The sequence below is a fragment of the Cervus canadensis genome, chromosome 6 (genome assembly GCF_019320065.1).
Source record: "Cervus canadensis isolate Bull #8, Minnesota chromosome 6, ASM1932006v1, whole genome shotgun sequence".
Classification (NCBI taxonomy): Eukaryota; Metazoa; Chordata; class Mammalia; order Artiodactyla; family Cervidae; genus Cervus; species Cervus canadensis.
Genome location: NC_057391.1, coordinates 29,902,976 through 29,918,665, shown reverse-complemented (window position 1 = coordinate 29,918,665; position 15,690 = coordinate 29,902,976). Strand labels below are relative to the sequence as shown.

The 15,690-nt window shown below is 42.4% G+C and overlaps 1 protein-coding gene across 8 annotated transcripts in view; it reads left to right on the top strand.

The window, feature by feature from the left end:
* Positions 1 to 15,690, top strand: part of MEIS2 (Meis homeobox 2) — a 220,396-nt gene that overhangs the window by 58,130 nt on the left and 146,576 nt on the right. For all 8 annotated transcript variants that reach the window (XM_043471417.1, XM_043471414.1, XM_043471415.1 and 5 more), the window contains one exon: positions 5,845 to 5,990. In XM_043471417.1, the coding sequence (XP_043327352.1) occupies positions 5,845 to 5,990 (146 nt within the window). The remainder of the gene's footprint in view (positions 1 to 5,844; positions 5,991 to 15,690) is intronic.

The following is a 15,690-nucleotide window of genomic DNA, read 5'->3' as shown; positions in this document are numbered from 1 at the left end:
CCTCTGCACTTTAGACCTTTACCTGTAGGATAAAGCCTGGTTTGATAACAGAGTTCAAATGAGGTAATGCTTCGAAAAGTGAAAGGCAGCTTACAATATGTGAGAATACTAGTGGTAGTAACACTGGACTTGGAGTTCCCTCGACTCTGGTTAGTCGTTGATCATGTGTAGCCGTGGAATCATAGGTGAGAATTTAACCTCTTGGCCTCAGTTTCTTCACTGGTAAATGTCTGGCAATTTTTCAAGGGAGATGGAGAGATGGACTAGGAAGAAAAAGATGAACTAGGACCCTCTTGGTTGTTGTTGGTGGTAATGGTTTAGTCGCTAAGTCGTATCCGACTCTTTGTGATCCTTTGCACCATAGCCAACCAGGCTCCTCTGTCCATGGGATTTCCCAGGCAAGAATACTGGAGTGGGTTGCCATTTCCTTCTCCAGTTCTCTTGGTTGTTGTACTATATTCCTGACAGGGCAAGAAGGCCACATTCTGGACTCAGGATAGCACAGCATCACGGTTTGTATCGTTTCTTCATTTCAAGCCAAGCAGTTGTTGTCTAGAATATAGATAGATTTTTAGCGAAATGGAGTATGACAGTATGCCAATAAAAGGAAGTGGTGTCCTTTTGCCTGGGTAGTTGATATGGCCAAGAATTGTGTGAATTGGGAATTTCTGCTTTAGAATCATCTGAGGATCTTCTCACCATGTCCCCATGTCTTTCCTGATTCATTGGCTACACAGCTACAGATATGGATTTTGCCCACACCTGGATACCCATGGTATCCCAGGCTTGACTTCCTTGTAACTAGACTCCCTTAGTGTTACTCTTTTAGATAAGTGTAGACCGGGGCTGCGTTCCCAGGTATTGCCCTGCCCTGAACATAGTGTGCTCAGCTTTGGAAAGGATGTGTGACCCCCTCCAGAGCACGGATGTAAATCCAGCCCCGCAGATGCTCTCAAAATACCTCAGAGTCTAAAAACAGGAGGAGGACCTGGAGCTTAGATTCAGACAACTACCACCAGGGGTAGCAGGCTATAGACTTCTTCTCTGTGACCCCCAGCAGTGGTTCTCAAGCTTGAGCATCATCAGAATCACCCAGGGTACTTAGTAACCCTCAGATTTTCAGGCCCCATCCCCATTTGGATACAGTGGGTCTGGGATGGGTCCAAGAATTTGCATTTCTTGCAGTTTCTTTGCCAGTGCTAAAGGGTGCCGATCTGTATTTTGAGAGCTGGTGTTCTACAGCGTCTTTCTGTTGAAACTTCACCATCAGAAGATAGGTTGAGACCACCTTGTGTTGACCAGTACCTGTGATGGAGCGCACCAGGGCTTTCCCACAGTAAATAAGGTCCAGGTCAGGTTGTAGTTGGGGCCTCTCCTTTACCGCTGGGGCTCAGCGGTAAAATACTCCACCTGCAGTGCAGGAGACGCAAGAATCTCCTGGAGATTCCCCTGTCAGAGGAAATGGCAACCCATTCCAGTATTCTTGCTGAGAAAATCCCATGGACAGAGAAGCTCGGTGGTCAAGAACCTACAGGTTGTAGTTGTTCGCTGTGACCACTAACCCCGTTTATGGCAGTAGCATAGAATTTTAACCATGTACCTGCTCCTGAGGTTTCATCTTAACTCAAATTAGAAGGTAATCTAGTTCAGAGGCTTCTAAAAGCCAGTTGAAGAATCTTTGCTAGGCTGATTGCATAACCAAACCCAAGGAACTTGTTAAGAATACAAATTCCTTGTCTCTGCCTCAGGATATTTTGATTTAGTAAGTCTGGGATAAGGCCTGAGGACCCATGTTTTTAACAATCTCCCCTGATAATTTAGTCTACTTCAAAGGTATCTATCCACAGGCTTGAGTATTTCTTTCCATGGTCACATACAGTACATTCAGAGGCATGCAGCTATTTTGAGTATCTTTGCCCCAAACTTAGATTATGCCTTTAGTCAAGGGATTAGCAACCTTTTAAAGGAAGCACGCCCAGTAGTCTTTAGTTTTTTCCCATCAGAGGTGGCAAAGCTGGTGGAATGGCCTTGGGTCAGCCCTTCAAAAAGGCTCTAATGGGGATTGAGTTCTTCAAAGAAGCGTTGTTCCTGGCGTGTTTAGAAGTGACTGCGTGCATTTGGGCAGGCTTCCCAGGTGGCTCAGTGGTGAAAAATCTGCCTGCCAGTGCAGAAGACACAGATTCAATCCCTGGGCTGGGAAGATCCCCTGGAGATAGAACTCACTCCAGTATTCTTGCCTGGAGAATCCCATAGACGGAGGAGCATGATGGGCTACAGTCCATAGGGTCACAAAGAGTCAGACAAAACTGAGCGACTGAGCATGCATGCAAACACGTGCGCTCAGGCAGTCCACTCAGCCCCTTCAGTACCATGAAGAGTGCAGTCGTCCAGTTTGGGATTATCAAAGACAGAGGAGGACCCATGAATAAGCTCATTGAGAAGTTCAGCCCTTCACGCACACAGCGGACAATCACTGGGTGTCTGCTCTGGCTCAGACCTGGAGGTGTGCTCTCAGGATAAAATGATTAACAAGACACAGTCCTGCCCCAGCCAAGGACTCCACACTCTTGAACCCTGACTTCAGATGCCGAGACATATGCTGTTACCTCCTGTACCTCCTTTGACACATGCATCTGTGCCCGTATACCCACCCTTTTCGGCACAGAAACTCATTTGGCATCTATGTCAAGGATTGCCAACTATCCCAATACACATACAGCCCTAAAACAAGGAGACAGTATACATTTTAAGGGTTTCTTTAGTATCATTTGCATGGTTTTGTTTTAGGGTGCAGATCACATGGTTGCCTTTTAAAAGAAAAATAGCTATTGTTAGTCCTCTGTGCTGGAGTTGGTTCACAATCCGTTGGAAAAACAAATTTATTGTGTGTTTGGAAAAGGAAATTCCCATCTTTATAGAGGTATAAACAATAATATTAATTTAAAAAATCTAATGTCTAGTATCTGGTTATTATAAAAATAGGCTCATTTTTATCTACAATTATTTGTTACAGTGGATTCAAATTCAAATATTTAACAACATTTGTATAAAATGGACTGCTATATATTAAAATGCATGTAATGTTCCTGTCTTCTCCAGTTTAAGTCAGTCATCGAAGGATGCTCAATCCAGCTATATTTTTTTCTTGAGCTAAATGTAGTGAATCATATAGTTTGAAGGTGTTAGAAACCCTCTCTGCTTTTTAGCAAGAGAAAATACTCCATGGAAATGCTGTCTCTCATTTTTTAAGGTCATTGATTGGGTTAAAAAAGGCAAGTGCCTTTTTTGTTGTTGTTGAACTTACTTTAATTAAAGCCATTAACCTTTTAAAATAAGTATATCCAAAAAATCTATCAAAAAAAGCTAAAATGAGATTTTAACAAAATCCTGACAATTTCAGCTTAAACATATACACAGAAACCATATGTGCTTAGGAAGAAATATATACACACAGGCATTGTTTACAGTGTGTGTTTTTATATTTGGAAGACATTGAAGGAAGAGCCATTCCATACATACATTATCCGAAATGTACATCCAGATAGCCCGCGTAGATTTTTCCATCCAGAGACAAAGATATCTTTATCCGTGGTAGGTCGACAGACAGACTGACTGACTTCAAACTTGCACTTGCAGTGTGGATTTTTTTTTTTTTGCCCCTCATCTCCGGGTACTGCTTTTCAAAATCGCCTCAGGCTACAGAACAGTACCTCAGATCCCCAAGGCCCACTGCCTGGCTCCTAATAGCCACTCTCCATCTGTGTCACATGAACAGATGATGAGATCGCGCCAGTGTCTGTATTTTGGAGAGCACATCCACCCAGGTTAAAATGCTAGGGTTGCCAAGGAGCAGTCAGAAGCCATTAGTGTGGGTGAGAATTTGCCTTGCAGCAGTTCCTTGGCATGGTGGAAAGTGTGTACGCGTGTCTCTGCTCGAGCTTGTGTGTGTGTGTCCTTGTGCAAGTGACCCCCTGGTGTACATGAGTGTGCAGGGAGGGTAGACAGATGAAGACTAGATAGATCCCATCCATCCAGGATTCATAAGTCAAATGCCTTTTGTTTCCCTGTACTCCTGATTAGTTCTTTGACTATTTGGGGTCCTTTCAATTCACTCTTTTTTTTTTTTTATCATAACAGACGGCAAAGAAAAAGAGAACAGCAACTTCGGGGTCATGCTCTAGTGTTTGGGCAGATGGAAGGGATCTGCTTTGCCTTGGGGCAGGGTGGTTGTAATGAAGTGGCCTGTCAGTCTGTAAATAGTGAGGGTCATCTCTTCCATGTGATGGAGGGTATCACATTGCAGTGAAAATGGAAATGTCAATAAAATTAATCTGCCAGCTCTTTGCTGTGGCTTTTCTGCTTCTCTGGTCAAAGAAGGTTGAGGGGTTTTGTGGCGAGAAGGGAAAAGAACAGGTATGGGGAAGCCCACAGAGCAGACAGTCGGGACAGGTTAGGAGGCAAGGGGCCCATGGCAGGATGTCCCCAGTGTGGCCCAGTCCAGGAGGAGGGAGCTGGTCTGGGAAGGAGCTGGTGGATCTATAGCATTCCCGGGGAAGCTGCGGAGCGTCTAGCTCAGGCTACATTGAGCACAGAGTTTATTGTTTTAGGCTTTCTTGGACAAGGTTTTTACTTAGCATGGGATTTATGGCATTTACTGCTAATGAATGTCTATTCTTAAATTACAAAAACCCCCATCTCAGCGCAATTCCCAGATGTTCTTCCAGGACCCTGGCTTCTTAAACACCAGCAGGGAGCATAAACTCTCCACTTCTCTGTTTTCCTCTTTCGTGTGGCTCCAGGCTAATGATGTGCAAGGAAAACACAGCCATCTATAAAGCCCCAGTGCTGTCCCCGTATTCTTCATTTATTTTGCATTTGATTATGCCACAAGTCGGATCTTGTTTCTTTCCTTTTTTTAAAGTTATTAGTTCAAATATTAATGTAGGGATATGGCATATATTGCTCCTCTTGATTGATGCCTTCCCAAAAACAGGAAGACGTGCTCGTATGAATTTTAAGAAAGTAGGGGTCCTGCAATGCCTTGCCAGAAGAGTTTTTCAGATACATAATTTAGATGCCCTCCAGGCAGGCTTTCAAGGCATTTTTGCCGGAGGGCAAGAAAAAATAACTATGACTGTTAAAAGTAAATGATTTTTGCTAATGCACAATTAATGGCAGAGAAAAGCACAGAAGAGAAAGATGTTGATAGAAACCTCTGATTAAGTGAGCACCCTACCTTGATGTGCATCTTTTTTGTTTTTTAATGATAATGATCAGTGGTGCAGAGAGCTAAAAGTTTTCCTGTCACGCGGATGCTGAGTCCAGGGTCATCTGAGGAGTATGTGAATGTGTGTGCTTGGGAGGTGACAGTTCCAGGAGGCACTGAGCAGGCAGTGTGTTATGTGCAATGAACAGTGACACACTTACTGTCACCTATGCAGGCAGCCTAGAATATATAGACTACAGAACATTTAACTTGATTACCCTACAGTATGTGTTCACTCTGGGCATGGGGATGCATTTGCACCGAATGGGTTTTCTGATGGCGGTTTTCCCACATTGGATTCCATAATTGACGAAGAGCTACTGCACTGTGTCAAGAGCACAATTATAATTGAATTAATGATATGGGAGAGTGTGAGACACACAAAATTAACATTTGAAGAGGCCTGGTTTAATTTTGTCTTTTACATATTTGTGTCTCCAATTATACTTTAATGAAAGAGAATATACCCGCTTAATGGATTTCTTTCAACAAGCTTAGCTGAGCTCATCATTAGCTGCTCATTGTTGTTGGCACCCTTTCTGTGTTTTCTCTAATGTATTTTCATTTCTTTCTACTAGGGGATGGTTTAGACAACAGTGTAGCTTCACCTGGCACAGGTGACGATGATGATCCAGACAAGGACAAAAAACGTCAGAAGAAAAGAGGCATTTTCCCCAAAGTAGCAACAAATATCATGAGAGCATGGCTCTTCCAGCATCTCACAGTAAGTCAAGATGAAAGCAAAAAATAAGTTTTGTTGTTTTGCCTTCTCCTAGCACATTAGATGGGCTCATACAGATTTTTTAAAAATGAGGTGCCTATTTTCCCTTTCTTGAAATCTGATGGCTAACAGGGCAGTTGAGGTTTTTATCAATTCTTACCACCCAAAGAGCACCCTGTAGAAAGGAGGAGTTTTTATTTCCATAGGTCAGGAATGGACCTTATTCAAAATGATTTAGGGCTCTAAAAAGTCTATATAAGTAAATGTGTTGTTTATGCAAAAAGGTATGAGAGCAACTTCAGCTAATGCAACTGCTACCAAGGGAAACAGCTGTGAGAAGCTCATGAATCCATAAATGTTGCTGATTACACTCTTAACGAAAGCCATCTTCTTAGGAGGCAAAAAAAAAAAGCACCTTGCCACAAGTATGTCCAAGTGCCTGGTATCAGGGGTAGCTCTAATCGCTAAAGCAGCTTGCAACATGTCACGTGTTTATATGACAACCACAGAAGGGTTATAGGTGCTATAATGCCTTTGTTTCTAAGGTAGAGATCAAAGATTCTTTTTTAGCGGTTCAAGTCCATTATCTTACAAGCCGATCCTGTACACTTATGGGGAAAGATCAACAATGTGTAGCATTTTCCAAGTAACAGTTTATCTTCCTGTTTGCAATTGGTTTTATGTGTCATATATATATATACATATATATATATACATATATATATATATATATATATACATACACACTATTGACTGAGACCCTCAAGGCCAAAAAATTACAATATATTTTTGCAGAGGAACTACATGCTCGCATTTTACTCTTCATTTGAAAATTCTGGGAAAATAGTAAAGATGTCAGAGGCTGTTTCTTGCTATAAGATTGTTTTCAGGCCATTCTATTTAGGCTGCAGCTTAAAAATAGAGTAGCACATTGAAAGCTGAAGGTCTTTGATTATCCAACTTGTGGGTTGCCATGCTGAATGACATTAGTTACAGTGTCATGAGTCCAGGACAAGGTTCCACGTTTATTTATGGTGGTGGCTGCTGAGCGACTCTTTCAGCAGGGCTCCAAAGGGCGAGGGGTGGGGCGGCAGCAGGGAGGGCAACATGATAGATTCACATTCCTAAATCGGCCATTTTGATGTAAGGACATTAGTAGCAAACTAAGGTGTATCGATCTGGCCGGTGGTGTCAGGATTAGCTGGGAGTACCAACGAGGCTGCCGTGGCAGTGGTTATTCTTGCCTTGCAGCTATGGCCATTTCAAAGGTCAGGGCCCTGCGCTGACTGGGCTCAGAGGAATTAGACCGAACATGCCGTCTCTGGGCTGATTACTTAACCAAAGACAAAATAATGAGTCCTAAGCAAATACTGACTAATTGAAAGGGCTGTAAATCCATTACATATTGGTCAGGGATAATCAGGAGTATTTAATCACTTTTATCTATTCAAGAGCACTGAAGCTGCAACAGCAAAGCCCTGAACCTTGCCATGTGGTTATTATTCTCATCATTATCAAAATTACTTCACAGCTGTTCTTTGCTACATCACCTCAGCTGGAGATTTACTAACCTGTAAAATGTTTTTAATTTGGAAGTCGAATGAGTGCGAGGGGAGGGGTTTCTCATTTTTAACTGAAGGTTTGTTTGGTTAGAGTAGCAAGTAAGAAAGGCAGGGTGGGGCGAGTAGATGGCAGGCAACTGGCTTCTCCCACCAGCTCACCTGTCTGATTTCCTCCCGCTGGCTCCCTGCGTGCTCAGCATTCCTTGGTTGAAAGTAAAGAGTTCAGCAATTACTTTTCAAGCAAACATCCCCATGTATTTTCAGCCCCTCAGTCAAAAAAAAACCCAACATCATAGAACGGCAGAATCTTAGAGAATGCAGCTGCTTTGTTTACAAACCAGGAAGCTCAGACCCACAAAGGGAAGTGATTGGCTCAAGGTCCAGCTGCGATCAGGCCCCAAGCCTTCCTTGACCCCAGCTCTGTGCCCTTTCTACACACTATGATGACTTTGCTAGAATCATGATCACCATGAGCAGTTGCATATCAACCTTACAACCTCTGCCATCAAAATGCTCAGCATCAAAGGGAGGAAATAGGAGAAGCAGAGTGCTGTTTGCTTTACTTATTTTTAAAAAGTTGCCTGCTCCCGTAACCTTTCCAAATAGAGAAGACTTACTCTACACTTCTCTCTTAAAGCCAACTCTCTCCTTCACCGCCCTGGTCTGTGCCTTGACTCTTCCTCCAAGTGTCCAGAGCCTATTGGACCTCCTGCTTGGCCAGCTGGTATCTTACCTCCCATATCCCTGTCATCCTGGGTTGAACCCACTGTGCACCCTGACTGTAGGCGAGGAATTGTGTGGGACCATAGATTCCTGGGTGCTCCTTGTGGCTGTGCTGTTTACTCAGTACTATGTACTGTGTACCTTCTCCCCACCCCGAGGGTGCTTTCATCTAGATAAATATGCACGAGGCTTTGTGCAGAATTCTCTGTCCAGCTGAAAACTTTAATTAATGCCTGTCTTTACCGTGGGGAGAGAAGACTCAAAGAACCTGAGCCGGAGAGTTGGGAAACTGACATTTTGAGTTCAGTTTTCCTGAGTCCTGGCTGAACCTCAGTCAAGTCCATTAAGTTCTCTGGACCTGCCATTTCTCCATTTTTCAAACGGATCTGCACGTTGCAGGCTGCTTTCCCGCACTCGTGTGTTGGTTACACTCAGAGCTGTCATCCTCTCCTCTCAGTACGCCGCTTCCTTTTTATTTTCCATTAAGGGCTTTCTTTTTCTCCTCCCCACAACCTTCTTTTACACCATGCCCCTTTATTACTTTCCCCACTGGCTTTGTCTGTCCATCTCCCTCTCTGCTCTTCTCCCCAGCCTTTCCTGCACCTCCCTTGTATGTAAGGAAATTCTCCTCCACTTTCCCTTTGACAACATCTTCCCTCTTTATCCCAGCATCACCCCAGCTGCAGAGAAGAGGTTCAGTAACTTTGATGAGGATGGTCCTGTAAAACTTTTACTTTCCAATCTTTAATGAGCTGAAAGATTTACTCAGCTATAATTCTGAGCGCAGAAACCAAGAATAGAGCCCCCTAACTAGCGACATGTTAATTTAGACCCCTTTTCTTATGCACTAACAGGCATGAGGAAGTTCTTGGAAATAGAGATGCCCCACTATATTTTTCTGTCATTTAATTAATTTCAACTTTCAAAGTGAAATGTTGGCTCTAGCTCACTGAAAATAGATGTAGTCTAAATTATTATTTCATGTAAATTTCTTTACAAGTGCATGATTCAATGTGCATTCCTTCGTTATTAGTCTCTTTAACATTATTTCAAACTGGTTTGTTCCCCTTTGTGCAGTATGACCTGCTCTTGTATTACAATAATCCCCGATGTACCCTTTTTTCTTTCTTTTTTAAAAAAGAAGCTAATTGAATTATCTCATTATTTTAATTTGTTAAGCAAATGTATTTTGGATCTCAGGATGTGTTCTTAAAGAAGGGGGTTGCTGAGGCTTTGCCCCCTGAATGGGCCATTGGCCCATTTTGACATTCATGCATTCATTAACTAGCAGAACATAAAAGAACTCTGGTTGTATTTTTTTTTTTCCAAACACCCAACCAGCATGGAGCAACTTTTCCCAATAAGCCACAGGGGTCTCTCTACATATGTTCTCAACTGCAAGCTATTGTCACCTATTCTGAATACCTCAAAAGGCCCAGAGAAAAAAGAACCCCATCTCAACAAAGGCCAACTGTAGCAATTGTTAAGTCTTAGTCTCAATATGACAAAAATCATTAACCTTCAGTTTTCTTGGAAGAACAAGTTCCACTACAACTGTAACAGTTTTAAAACACTCTCAAATTCCTGTGCTCCGCCAGCTTTAGGGGAGGAGGTAATAAACTCACAGCTGATCGATGATATTGAGGAGAATATTTAAACTAAATCCAAGGTGGCCGTAATAAACCAAACTCTTTGATGAATTGAGGAATTTCCATATTGAGTTAAGCACTTTAAACTTGCTTAGTCTGAAGCTAAATAATTAGTTTCTAGTTTCTAACTACCAATTTCCAGAATGTCCTTTAAACATCACAATGATTTTAAGGAAATAAACCCACATATTTAAATCCTCACAGTAATTTTAAGGAAATAAATCCAAGTAAATACTTCTTAGAAATTCAACCAGCGAAACGTGTCGTATGTTACTCTTACCCCCTCTTCTATTGGTGGACGGCTCTGCCTGGCTTCTAAGACTAAGAAATCTAGTGAAGATGGAGGAAAGAATCTGTTGGAATGTATGTGCTTTTCCTGGAAAGTACCCAATGGCAAAAAATCGTAGGGAAATCCTAGGGAAGTATATTCTTTTCCCTAACACATGGAGATTATGATATCATAAAAGTAAGCCTGCCATTACAACTGTTTTTATTTGACTTCAAAGATAGTTAAAGAAAGAAACAGCAAGAAATAATACCCGGGCTGACGGTTTATTCTTAACCATGAAAAACTCCTCCACGCCAAGAAGCCCTTGTGTACTCAATTAGGCTCTCAGGCTCCTCCACTTGCCACCTTCAAGAGCTCCCCTAGTTGTGCTGCAAAGAATATATTTGATCATGGAATGAAAACAGGAAGTGCTCAGACAAAGACACCACTTGCTCATACCCGTTTCTGACGACAGTTTTTCTTATTTGAAAACATAGGGATAAAGCTCACCCTTAGCAGATGTGGGACTTCTTTCAAAGCTATGTGTACAGAATCAGAAGCAAATTTATTTCAAAGTGATACAATATCCTGCAGCCTCCTGGAAACTGCAGGTTCTAAAAACTCTGCCCTTTGTTCATGGCAAAATGCTTAGCCTCTTGCCATATCTCTGCTGGGAAAGGAAGCAGAATGAAGCCTGTCTCTCAGGTGTTCGCTGGTTTCACTCCCTGCCTATTAGAGTTTGTTTCATGGGATTTTGTGAAGGTCTGTTTTGAGTAATGAAAATGTGATTTAAAGTATATTGTTTCACAGACACAGTGAACCCAAATCACGAATAAATACAGTCCCATGTTACATAGAGAAAGATATCTCTTCTCTAGTTAATTCAAGACCATATCACAGTCAGTCTAGTCATCTCAAATTTTTTGTTGTATGTGTATACACACACACACACACAGAAGAGAGAATGAGAGACAGAGGAAGGCAAGACTAGACTATTTTGTCCTTTAACTGTTTCTCTTCATCTTATATAGATCCAGATAGTTGCTTTTCTCAAGGAGGTGATACAGTGTCAAGGTTAAGAGCACAGGGGTCTGAAATCTGCAGCGCAGTAGATTTTTGGTCTTGAGCACCGAGGTCTCTGGACTTCACTTTCCGTATCAATAGAATGGGGATAATTTTAGAACCAACTCAGTAAGGTGTTGCAGGCATTAAATGAGACAATGTAAACTATTCGGCTCCATGCCTGGGTATATAATGGAAAGCAATAGGTATGTAATGGAAAGCAACTATAATTTCAACTTTTAATTTGGTTGAATAGCTACCAGGAGACTCTGACCAGTAGAACTGGGCAACCAAAATGATCACGTACCTTCCTGGGACTCTGTGAGATGGAGAGACTGACTTTGCCAAACAAGTCAGCAGGAGATAACATAGTCTAATTTCTGCCTTCTAGAGGCATGTAAATGTCAGATGGGGCTTCCCAGGTAGTGCGAGTGGTAAAGAAGCCGCCGGCCAATGCAGCAGACGCAGGTTCCTTCCCTGGGTCAGAAAGATCCCCTGGAGGAGGGTATGGCAACCCATTCCAGTATTCTTGCCTGGAGAATCTTATGGACAGAGGCGCCTGATGGGTTTACAGTCCAAGGGGTTGCAAAAGAGTCAGAAATGACTGAAGTGACTTAGCACACAGGCACGCAAACATCAGATGGCTGTTCAGTGATTCTAGGTGCTCTCATCAGAGAGTCTAGGTGCCCACGGAAAGCCAGAGCATCCTGGTGAGAGTCTTCCAGGATGGAGTGGGAGATAGAGAAGAAAAAGGCTGTGGAGTAGTTCATAATGCCTCCGGGAGGGCCTCCTTTTTGTAGAGAACCTCCCCTTCCCATAAGGGAAGTACATGAACAGAGTCTAGTCTCTGCTTCCTTGGAGCATTCAAGTCTAGGCTGTCTGAGAGACAGTACAGTGTGGGTTTGTAAAAAGGGTCACTGGATGTGAAATTTTAGGCTTAGGTTTGTGCTCTGTAATCTTGGGTGAGTTGGAAATCTTGGAAATCTGAACCTATTTCCAGACCTATGAAATGAAGAGTAGACATGTGCTCTGCTTAGTTGGTTGGGGGGCTGTGAGGCTCAGATGGTGAGACCAGTTTGTAAACTGTACTGTGTGGCGCAGACGTCAGGGGCTTTGGCTTTTGGTGTGTGCTTGGACTCCTTCAGCTCAAGGTCTCTGGTACCTCATGAAATCACCACGGGTGATAGATGTGGTGTTGCCTTCTTCTCCACCCCAGTTTCTCCACTTGTCCATTTCCACAAGCGTATCCATGGAGACACTGTGATAATGTCCATCGTTAGACGTCTTTTTAAGGGCCTCGAATGGTTAATTGAATCAGTATTTCAGGGACATTAGCTATTTCTACTTGGAAATTAGTGCCCTCATGATTCTGAGATCCATCTACTTTAATACTAATTGCTATCGGCTAACGTAATACCAAATAGAAAATGTTGGCCTTACTTACACAGTGAAAGATGGCCTTTCTCATGTTCAGGGATACAGATGTGCCCGGAATATGAGTGAGGCTCATGGGCTGAGACATGCCTGTGAGGAGGCGCCTGTGCAGAACACACAGCTGAAAAACACCAGCAGAAAGAGCCTCCCGCAAATACGTAGCCGAGGGAGGCCGCCCATGGCCTCAGCCTTTGCATTGTTTTCCTGCTTGCCGGGAGAAAACATCTGTGAATTATTTGAATGGAACCTTATACTGGAGATCGTCTGAATTGGTGTCATCTCTGTTTAATTTCAGGAAATGATGTCACAATGCATTAAATAACAATACTGGGTGATTTATTTTCCTGTGGACATGCTGTCCTAAGCATTCCGCTTCTCTTGCAGTGTTTCCAATTAACTGTAAGCTTGAGTGTTCTTCCTATTTCATAATGATTTTGAGGGATGGGGGCGGGAGATTGGGGTGGGAAGAGAGGTAATTTCAGAGGTTGCGGAGGTTCAGAGCTAATGGCACATCCATCATGTTCTTATTGGGACAGGAGGGTACTGAACATCAGGGCTGTGATCACCATTGGCAACCTACCATTGCGCTGGTTTTCAAGAATATCTAAAAAAGGAAGCCTGAACGTTCTGCTCCTAACTGTCCAGAGAGTCACTGGATGATTTTAATAGTGACCTGCATACTGTAGCTTCTGCCTTTATCAAAGTTTCCATGCACTCCCTTCTTCAGTAAAGAATAGAGGACATAAGTCAGTTCTGTGTGCCATCTGTCGTCGTTGTTACAATTTCTCGAATTAAAGAGACAGGCTAAAAATTTAATGTTATGTTGAATCCTAGAAACTCCTCTAGAAGAAATGAAATTGCAACTAAATTTACTTTGTCTCTCTTGAGGGGGAAAAAAACAACACTTTTTTTTCGGTTGTGTCATAACCTTTTACTTATAGTCCCAGTTTGGTATTTAGAATTGGATTATGAGGGGTTCTGCATGTGAAAGCCTGATGTGTTTGGGATTCAGCAGCCTTTGTCCACATTATGAATAACTTTGAGATAAAGTCCCCAGTACAGTGGCAGCAGCAGTGGCCTTTCATGGGGTGATGAGATGTGTAGTCTCTTCAATGCAAAAACTGGTCAAGCCATTTCAAAGTTTATCAGGAGGCTCAAGAGGGAGGCGGAGAAGGCAATGGCACCCACTCCAGTACTCTTGCCTGGAAAATCCCATGGACGGAGGAGCCTGGTAGGCTGCAGTCCATGGGGTCGCCAAGAGTCAGACACGACTGAGCGACTTCACTTTCACTTTTCACTTTCATGCATTGGAGAAGGAAATGGCAACTCACTCCAGTGTTCTTGCCTGGAGAATCCCAGGGACGGCGGAGCCTGGTGGGCCGCCGTCTTTGGCGTTGCACAAAGTCGGACACGACTGAAGCGACTTAGCAGCAGCAGCAGCAAGAGGGAGGGGATATATGTATACATATAGCTGATTCCCTGGTGGCTTAGACGGTAAAGAATCTATCTGCAAGGCGGGAAACCCAGGTTTGATCCCTGGGTCAGGAAGACCTGTTGGAGAAGGGAATGGCAACCCACTTCAGTATTATTGCCTGGAGAAGTCCATGGATAGAGCAGCCTGGTGGGCTACAGTCCGTAGGGTCTCAAAGAGTTGGACACGACTGAGTGAGTAACACTTTCACTTTTCACTTTCGTAGCTGATTCACTTTGTGATGTATAGCAAAAACTAACGCAACTTTGCAAAGCAATATACTCCAATAGTAAAAAAACGAAAAGGTATATCAGACTATCCTGTTTATCTCAGCTGAGATACATTTAGAAAGTTAAGTCCCAGGTTATGAGTTATGAGCTGACAGACACATTTAAAAAAAAAGAAGTAACTGAGAGAGATTGAAGAATGAAATGCTTATTAAATTACCATCAAAAAGAAACTAAAATAGTGATTAGCTCAAAGTTTAGCACCTAATTTCATAAAATATCACTCTGAAGTATAATTGTTTAAAAATACGTTAAAGAATTCAAGGAAATGGAGAATTGAGGACCCTTGAATAAAAGAAAATAGGCATGTGCATATCTGAATATTCAGCTATTTAAAAACTCCAAGAATAGAGTGCCATTAAACGCTGTTTAGTGAGACCCGTGAATATTCATTCAGATCATAGAGAAAATTTCCATTTCTTCATTCCACATGACCACAGTTTGCAAGTGTATTCTGTGGAGAGGTGGAGCAGTTAGGAATTAAAGTCCAGTTTGCCTCGGTTGTGAGAGCACTCAGTCTCCCTCAGCTTTGCTGCAGGATAGGGTCAGAAAGTGACCTTAACATTCAGGATTCATTTTGATTTTAGAGACTGTTACTGCACAGATTTCAGAGGACTCCTGGAAATGCCCTGCGTTCTCTGTGCTGTAGTCTGTTTTTGCAATTTGAAACAGATTATGAAGTGCAAAGATGATATCCAGCCCCACTGCTCCCGTTAAGAAATAGTGACTTGAGTAGGAAGCATTAGGTTGGTTGAATGGAATTTGCCATGTTACATTGACATGCTGCCTGCCACTTTCTAAATTGATTGGCAGCAGTTGTTTACAGTATGTAATCACTGGCACCCTTTAAAGGTGTATTATCCTCTTAAAACATAATAGTAATGCCATTTTCATGCTTTTACATTTGCTATTCATATTTTGAACTGCCAAGTCCCAAATCTGCCAGAACTAATTTGTTTTTATCTAATAGTGGATAAGTTGTCAAGTCACAATATAATGGCAGATAATTTTTCTTAAACTATAGTTTTACTTCTTGGTTATAATAGATAACAGGAATACTTGTTGACTCTGTCTTGATTGTCCACAAAAAGAAAAATTACAACTCAAGAGATTATTATTATGGAATTCTGTGATGACAAGAAATAAAGAATATTATTGTGAGCATTGTAGGAAATTATCATGAGCCAGTAATCAACCATCTTTAACCACCCTGCCCCTCGATTTACTGACACCTGATTTGCCTAACA